An 8604-nucleotide genomic window follows, 5' to 3' on the forward strand; every position below is an offset into this window, starting at 1 on the left:
GGAGTACTGAGCTCACAGGCAGTTAAGGATGGAGATGTACCCATGTTACTAGCAAGAAAGAAAAGCTGATGATAAAAACACAAAAACAACTCTGACCCATGGACTGAGCAGCAGAAAGAAGGCTGAGATTTAAAAACTGTATTAAATAGTTTGCCATTTAAAAAGATTTGAAGCCAACAGTTTTTTTTTTCAAGTTGTTTTGGGTGTGTACAGCAAATGCCAAGTCCTTGCCCCATGTAAAGCTGGGAGGAAAGTCCCCATTTTATCCAGATGTTCTTTGTGAGAGAAGCCAGAACTTACTGAAGGGTTGTCCTGGCTTATTCCAAGATTTCTGGAGTCAAGATTGCAGAGCTACCACTAGAATCAGGACACCTAAGCTGCTGGCACAACTCAATAACTAACCATTTAACAAATCAGGTAGAAAAACAACCCCCAATTTAGGGAGTTAAGATCAATTCAGCACACAAATTCCATGCTTCACAAGTTCTGCTGCTGTGTAAGAGTCTTCCTAACATCTCTGCAGCTAAGTTCAGGTTTTTTTAGGTCACTGCATGCCCAGATCAAAACAGCAGCAGCAAAATATCTACCACTACAAGCAGCTATACCAAATTGTGCCTTTAGAATGCAAAGGATGCAGGAATTGGGATGGTTGGGGCCTCACCCCCCCAAAAAAAAGGGAGCAGGCACACTCAATTTGGTGTGTGCACACTGTAGAGAACCAAGTTATTACTGCCAAAGAAAACTGAGCACAGATTCCAATAGAGATGTGACACTGAAGACAGATGAAGTCACCAGACATTCAGATTAGGGGGTGGAGGAAAGAAAACTCCTTCAGAAGACAGTGGTACAGACAAGAAGCCAGCATGACAAAGAACTCTAAAGGCACATTTCAGGTAACAGGGTTCTGTTAAGACCAACTGCTTACACAGGCAGGCACAAATCTTAATGGCTCCCACCCCCCCAATTAACAAAAAAAACCCCCCAGAGAAGTGCATTTTCAGTAATATTAACACCATTCAGTTAATCTGTTCAGTCCATGTGTTTAGCAGTGTTTTCCTTATGGTGATGTGGATTCTCTGCACTCCTCCAATCCAAAAAACAAAACCCCCAAACAGGCAGGATTAGTAAAGGTTCAACTGTTGTACTAGTTAACATTTACTCATCAGAGCCCACTGCTCTCTTCTGTGCCCTCTTGTAGGGCAACCTCCTGGGGGAAGCTTTATCTAGATTAAAGAAAAAAAAGATAGTTACATCAATGTTTTTTCAGGTTAGATTTTATATGAGCTTCTATTTTCCTCCCTCCCAAACACAAGCCAAACTGCCCTCCCAGTGCAATGCAGCACCCCAAGAGAAGCCAGCTCAAACAACTCATTAAGGCTTTTTAACTACCAGCATCCTAATTAGAAAGGGGTAAGAAAATTCCTATTCTGTAACATGCAGCTCCAGGGTGAGGGTTGTTCAACTTGCCAGCTCCTACAAGGCAAAAACCAAACCCCAAAACCCACCCAGCCTCACACCATCTGCTGCTGAAACTCCATGCTCTGCTGTCTAAGAGAAGTTTTGTGTGCAATAGTGCTGCTTTTAGCAAGTTAATGAATGATTCCAACCCCTAATGGTTTGAGATTCCCTAGAGAATGGCTTGAGAATATGTTGAGAAGGGTTGGAGAATAAATTGAGAGTGATTTGGGGATTTATTGCCTGAAGAATGTGTCATTCACCCTCTTTTAAACATCTTCATCCTGTATGAAATACTTCTACATTCATACAGGTTAAGAGTGGAGATGGTTTGGTGGTGAAAAACCCCAAACTTTTCCAGGAAGCATCCACTATATGGCACTTTGAGAATCAGAGACCATCACCCCCCTTTAGCTGGGTGATCCCTGGATGCCAGAAGCATCACCTTACATTTAAAACTTCATGGCAGGCTTATCAATGTCCTTGAGAAGGAGTGGTCCTCACACTGGTAGGATTTCAACTTCCTTTAGCTGGGTGATCCCTGGATGACAGAAGCATCACCTTACATTTAAAGCTTCATGGCAGGCTTATAAATGTCCTTGAGAAGGAATGGTCCTCACACTGGTAGGATTTCAACTGTTTGAATGCTGCAGAGAAGCTACAACACTTGGTATGAAGTGCTGAATTGATTGCTGAGGGTATCTCCTGACTTCAACCATGTATTGCAAAGAACACCTCTAATTTAAGTACAATAAAAAGGGGTGAAGGAATCAAAGTGATGTTGTCAGCTCCTGGCACAAGTTTCTATCAGAGCCAAGGTCTCTGGCCCTTCTGATTAAAGCTCAGAGAATGCACTTGGCAGCATGAATTGAGATCCCTCTGAAATGTTTGTGTGGTTGCATGCATCAGTCCTGTAACCTTTCACTGCTCATGCTGCACCACCCATCATGCAGGGAGCTGTACTGCCATTCATGCCTAATTAGCACATGGACAACCAATTAAGCACTTCCACTCTAAATCACCAGAGATTTCCTCACCTCTTCTACTCTGCACTGAAGCCACAGGAAAGCAAAACAGAAGAAACAGCAAGAGGAGTTAGAAAGAGCCACAAACACACAAATGGCCTGAAGAAATCAGATGCTGGGTTTGCTGTTGGCATTTCAGGTATCAGGTAGAATTTTGTCACCTTGGACTTGGGGAGGATGTTCATGCCAAGTCTGAAAGGGGCTTTAATTAACACACTCTTCTTATGCTTATTCAAAACTTTGGTCTATAGACCAAACCTCCCAAAAACTTAGAGAAACTTTGACTTTTTTTTTTCTCTCCTATTTACCCTCCTTTGGGATCCAGGTTTTAGGTGGATTTTATACTGTCAAAACAGTCTACAGAACAAATTGTAGAAGTCACCACTAGTCAGGATGGTATCAGCCAGTTAAGTTTGTTCTGCACAAGAGGAGGCTGCAAATACAGCAGTCTAATCATTAAGCACAGGGCTTTAGACAATTCTTTAATTCCCTAGAAGAGAAATTAGTATCAGCTACTTATTAAGTTGGTTACACTGTAGTTTGTGGCAGGCAGACTACTTACTTATCTGATTTAAAGTTTCTTGAGGAATCCAGCTCATATCAACATCATTCTGATTTGATGTTCCCATCTCTACTTTCTGTACTGGTCTTTTCCTCTGAAAACACAAAGAAAACACATTTTTAATTAGGTTCTTTTAATACAAGGCCATCAAGATTTCACACGTGCCTGGGGAAGTTGGTTATGCCTGTAAGGAGAAATGGCTGATGATTAATCACCCTTGGTGATAACTTTGTTACACTCTCTCAGAGCAGCATGATAATTTCCTCTCTCACCTTGCAGAGCAGCTTTTAAAGCACAGCAATCAGTCCATAATTCCTTCCAAGAGAACCTGCCTCAAAAGCCTCCTGAGCCAGACTGCACTAAACCATAACCTCCACAGCATTAGAAGAGCATCAATAAGGACTAAAAGAACTAGACAGGGTTTTTTTTTCCCCCTAAAGTCTGATCTAGATTAAACTAAAGAATAGAGAGCACAGGGAGAGTCCACCCAGTAAATACTGAACCAGCAGCTGCACAAACCCAGTGACTGAAAGGTATCAAAGCTCCCAGTCCAACCCCAACAGTGGGGTGCCAAAGAGCATTAGGGAAGCAATCTAAATGTCTGTAATTGTTAAATATTTCCTTCCAACTCTATCTAGTTTTCCCAAAAAGCCTCTAAGGTCTGAATTCTAAAAATAAACCTCCTAAAACCTGCAGCATCATATGGCAGAAGTGGTTACCCAACTGCTTTCTTTCTGTAGCAAGAAACAAGCACACAGACTACTCACCTTCCTGGATTCTAGCAACTGATGTAGGCCAACAATGACAAGCAGACCAAGTCCAGCAAGGAACATGTACATGAAGATCCTTTAAAAAAAACACAAGTTTAAGAAACCATTCACTACAAAATTTTAAGTGTTTAAGAGCATTTACAAAGAGGCATAGAAACTAAGCCCAGCTTTGGCCACGTGCCCACTTGATCTTTCCCCAAAAAACTTTTGTAGAGGGTGGGTGTGGGTAAAAATCAATCTAAACCTGAAGTGCTACCAAATATTACATCATTATTATGGCTTTTGATTTCAGAAGCTGTAATCTGAAGTTTAATTCTGAGCAACAGAACATTTGAAAAACACTATCAACTAGGAGACTTATAAAAAAACCACTGAAATTTAGGAACTGCAACAACTCTTTTGCAGTTTCATGCTTCAAGACGTTGGGTCACAGGTAATATTCATGTTGGTGACAGCTTTAACCACCTCTAACACTCTTTAAAAAATTGTTTTTAGTATGCTACAGCAAAGCAAGTACTGCTAGGATACTGATTTATCAGCAGCAGAGCTTTGACAGGTCTTGTTTCTCTTGCCCTGTGTTCCACACTTAGAATTCTACCCAAAATACCTGTTGATACCAAGCAAGAGTTGGAAAAATTGTATCTAAAATTAAACTGGGGAGCAGGCAGGAGCTTACAGGTAAATAACCTATTTGAAGTTGAACATCTTGTCTCAGATTTATGACAAAGAAAACACAGAATTAAACTATAGAAGATAAATAATTGAATATTTCTGTTCTTGGAATTCCTCTTGGGATAGTTGTCTGCTATAAACTCCTTCTTGGGGTAGTTATCTACTCTTTTAGGGAAGTTCCACGTTCAAATGGTGCTAACTCAAACTGGTTCTAGCAATCTGAATTCTTTTGAGAGCTCCTTTATCAGAGTCTCCCACATTTTTTATATGATCAATTGTTCTTTGATGCTGTTCTGAGAAATACAAATTCATGCAGCCACCATTTCTTTTAGCTGACCTTTTTTCAAGGGACACTTGCTCAGCAGGGAACTACCTGTGGCAGGAGAATTCAAACATTCAGCACTGCCTAAAATGATTTGTGAAGATCTCTGGGGGTTTATTTTTAAAACTCACACCTTCTTTTAAAATTCCACCCCAGTGCTAGAATACTTAAAAAAATACTTAGAAGTACTAGAAGTCTTTAAGACAAAAAAACCCCAAATCATGAGCTCCATCAATAACCTGCTCCACCAGTTGCCAACTAAACCAAACCTTCCAGCCTTACGTTTCTCCATCCAGCCCATCTTCTTTTTCAATAATTGTGACAGTCTGATTGAAGACAGCATCTTGAAACACGTTGCCCTAGAACAAAGTTGCCAAATAACATTTTAAACTCATTTCTTGAATGCCTATGCAAATATCTTGTACTTTTTTGGGAAAAAAAACCCCACAAACCTACAAAGCAGTAACTCCTGCACCAGGATTAAGTTTGAGCAGTGCAAGTTTGACTCAAAAGTACAAAATTTTTGGTGCAAGCATAAAGAATAGTGTTGATTTTAAGCAAGAAAGTCATATCTAGCCTTCAAGATGTTATTTCATCATGTGAGGGATTACATACAAAGGGCTTTTGTAAGAATAATCAAAACATAAGGGTACAGGAGCCTGTTAAACTTTGACTTGCATGAAAAGAGAAAATAATTCCTTATTTATAATTTTGAATCATTTTCTCCCCGATGGCAACTGTTGGTCATTTGTTTGCTTAAAGTCAAGCTTGCATTCAGGCTGATAGTTCAATTTGTGAGCAAAGCCCAATGAAATTTAAGTTCCCCTAAAGAAAACTAGAGTTTTGGGGTATTTTTTTAGATGAGTATAGCCCCTTCTTGCACAGTTCTAAGGCATTCTAGCTGGTGTAACTTCAAGTCTAATGCAAAGAAATCTCTATGGGCTGTTATTGTGAAACACAGAGTCACTGACTGTGCTTCTGCATCCACCCATCTGCTTAAAAACCACAAAGTGGTTCACTGACTGCAGAGGCAAGAACCTGCCCCAGCAGTTCCTTCCTGACACTGCCACATGAAGGAGAAACCCAGCAGCAGGCTTACGTTCACATCCCTGTAGTTGAGGTTGATCACCAGCCCAAAAGGACGGCCGCCCATCGGCTCGGCGGGGATGAAGGAGTACTCAAAGGTGGCTTGTTTCTGGGGTGGAACTACTGTGTTCAGAGGGAGGGCTGTGAAGTTCTGGATGTAAAACTGATAGTCTTGAGGGTAGCGGAAGGAAGCGTCCAGAGACTCCACGATGAAATCTTCTGTGCCCTTGTTGGTGAAGCCCACCAGGAATTTGACGATGTTGTTCGCTGGAAAGTCTAAAAGAGAAAGATGTGACCATTAGACTCTCTGTGCCACTTGGAGAGAGTCTAGAACAGGGTTTTTTTTTTTAGAGCTTTATTGTTTTAGGCACACAAGCAACAGGGAAGAAGATGGTGCATCAGCAGAGGACTCTCACCTTCCCCTTTCACAAACAAGATGGTTGTATCGGCGCTAGGCGAGGCTTTAGGTTCTCCTGACAAGTCCTCTTCCTCTTTTTCTTCTGTCTAAGACAAGAGATTTTTTTGAGGAAAAAAAAACCCCAACCTGGAACAGCAGAGCAAAGCCCACACTTGTTTCATGTCTCAAAGCATGTGACAACCCTGCTGTCAGTCCCTGCTGCTGTGGGATGAGCACGGGAGCCTCTTCTCCCTCTCTACTCCATCAGCATCTATCCCTCTGCTCGTGGCATTCACACAGTGACTAAGCTGAACTGCAGTTGATCAAAAGGTTTGGAATCAAACAGCAACAGCAAGGGAGGTGGGAGGAGAATAACAGACTCTAAAAGAAGTGCTTCACCTGAGCTATTTCTATTTAAGAAACAAGCACTTCCAAAAATGACAACCACGAGGCCGAGGAGAGTGGCTCTCACTACAGAGGGAGTGTTCAGAGAAGCTTTCTGCTCACTTTTCATTCCTCAAGTGCTACCTAGGCCTGGAAACAAGACTGTTGGAACTAATATTGTGGATTTGGTTGTTTAAGCTCACCTTTGTGGTGGTTCACTTGTTCATTAGGCAAATGCAAGTATTAAGAGCTTACTCTCCACGTGGGGATCACGGGATCGTCGCCTCCCCCACCCAATGAAAACAAGGCTGGCCCCATTTTGAGCTGCCTGAACTGAGCACTTGTGGAGTGAGTGAGGCTGTTGGATTTCCCTGCTTATATTTGAAGCAGCAGACAGCCCACCAGGTTGGTTGTACATGTACCATAACCCAGGGAAGTTAGGAAGCAGAGCCAGGCACCTAACGCCTTGATTTCAAGGCTCTGTGCTAAGCTGGGTCTTCTACTTCAGTGGGTCATTGATTTCAAATTAAAATAAACTGCCTAAAAAGTGGGATGTTTTACATGGTGCTTAAATACACTTATTGCAATGAATAGCCAGAGACTATTTCTTAAAAGCAAATGACTTCCAAAAGGTTATTTAACATTGTTGTATCTTCTCCTTCTAATAATGTCCCAAACTTTCTGATTTTACAGCAGAAATCTGGGACACTTTTGCACCAATTTAAGCACAGTAAGTGTCTGACTCCACTGGCAGCAGATCCCAGAACTCTGTGAAATACCAAGTCCGTTGGCTCATCTTCTTCAACCTCAGCTTCATCATCTTCATCTTCAACTACAGTATCTTCCACAGCTTCCTCATCTTCTGTAGCATCTTGAGCTGCAACTAATAAACCTGAACCTACCAAAATACAAAAAAAAAGCCTTTTTAATGTCTGCTTCATCAACAGAAAACTGGCACTGCAGTACAATTTCCAAACAAATATTTGAAGTATTTTTTAACTTTCTGAACAACTCATTTAGGTGCCAGTAAGTTCAAAACCAGAGGACAGCTAGAGAACCAGTTCAGCATTCACCTGAATGCTGAAATTGGCAGAGGGCAAATGATTTGTCTTAAAAGTACTTTTAAATATTTTTATAATGTGCTGCAGTATTAAAATATTTTGGGTTGTGATGTGAAAATGAAAAGACTTGGCTATCACTAGGAAATTGAGTAAGCACTGTTACTTCTAAAAGTAATAAGTTAAATAAATGATGAATATCTCCTTGTAAGCCATTTTTGCACTTATTTCAAGTTTTTTGAACACAGAAAAGGCTTTTTTTTAACATGACCTCCTCAATACCACATACTACTGTATTAACAGGTTCAAACAGAACCTCAACACTGTTCAGAAAGGAAACCTGACACAGAGAAAGGCCCCAAGACACGTGCAATCAGGTAGCAATTTGGGCTCTGCTTTCCTTGGTCTCACCCCTTCAAACCCTGGGCAGATATAATTTAATACAAACAGTGCCCCCAGGACAAAGTTCTGTCTGTTTGGAGCTGAGCACACATGCAGGTTACACTGAGGACTTGAAAAACATACAGAAAACTATATTTTTTTTAAGAAAAACTCACGTTTTCCAAAAATGGAAGAGCAAAAAATAAATGGGTGATTGATTTAGGCAAGCCTGAAAAAAAGACCTAATGGCCACGAGTGCATAATGAAAATAAATACTAAAAAATCCTCCATGGGGAATAAGAATCTCTAAGCAGGACAAATACATCCGAGGAGCTCAGAGCTGTCAGTTATAAGTAGGAAAAAAATCAAACGCAAGCCCTCAAGTGTTTTTGGGAGATCCACTGAAAGCCTTTTGCTCAACCACGTGTGCGATTGAGCCAAGATTAACTGCACTGATTTTATTTGACGGAGTCGTGAGCTGGGATATCTACA

At 41.1% G+C, this 8604-nt stretch overlaps 1 protein-coding gene across 1 annotated transcript; it reads right to left on the reverse strand.

The window, feature by feature from the left end:
• Positions 1–758: 758 nt before the first annotated feature.
• On the reverse strand, positions 759–7614 carry SSR1 (signal sequence receptor, alpha). Its single transcript, XM_008943802.1, has 8 exons — positions 7453–7614; positions 6309–6396; positions 5906–6168; positions 5089–5165; positions 3810–3888; positions 3043–3136; positions 2493–2507; positions 759–1223 (listed from the first exon to the last, which is right to left on the reverse strand). The coding sequence occupies exons 1-8, from the start codon at positions 7612–7614 to the stop codon at positions 1156–1158; spliced, it is 846 nt and encodes a 281-aa protein (XP_008942050.1). The 3' UTR covers positions 759–1155.
• Between the last annotated feature and the right edge of the window lie 990 nt (positions 7615–8604).

This window comes from Merops nubicus, unplaced genomic scaffold (genome assembly GCF_000691845.1).
Source record: "Merops nubicus isolate BGI_N331 unplaced genomic scaffold, ASM69184v1 scaffold7257, whole genome shotgun sequence".
Taxonomy (NCBI): domain Eukaryota; kingdom Metazoa; phylum Chordata; class Aves; order Coraciiformes; family Meropidae; genus Merops; species Merops nubicus.

Coding starts and splice junctions, on each gene's coding strand:
- SSR1 (XM_008943802.1), bottom strand. CDS start 7,614: ATGAAGCAGACATTAAAAAGGCTTTTTTTTTGTATTTTGGTAGGTTCA. Junction 6,397..7,452: donor AAGATGAGCCAACGGACTTG/GTATTTCACAGA, acceptor CTCTTGTCTTAG/ACAGAAGAAAAAGAGGAAGA. Junction 3,889..5,088: donor GATGGGCTGGATGGAGAAAC/GTAAGGCTGGAA, acceptor TTTTTTTTAAAG/GATCTTCATGTACATGTTCC.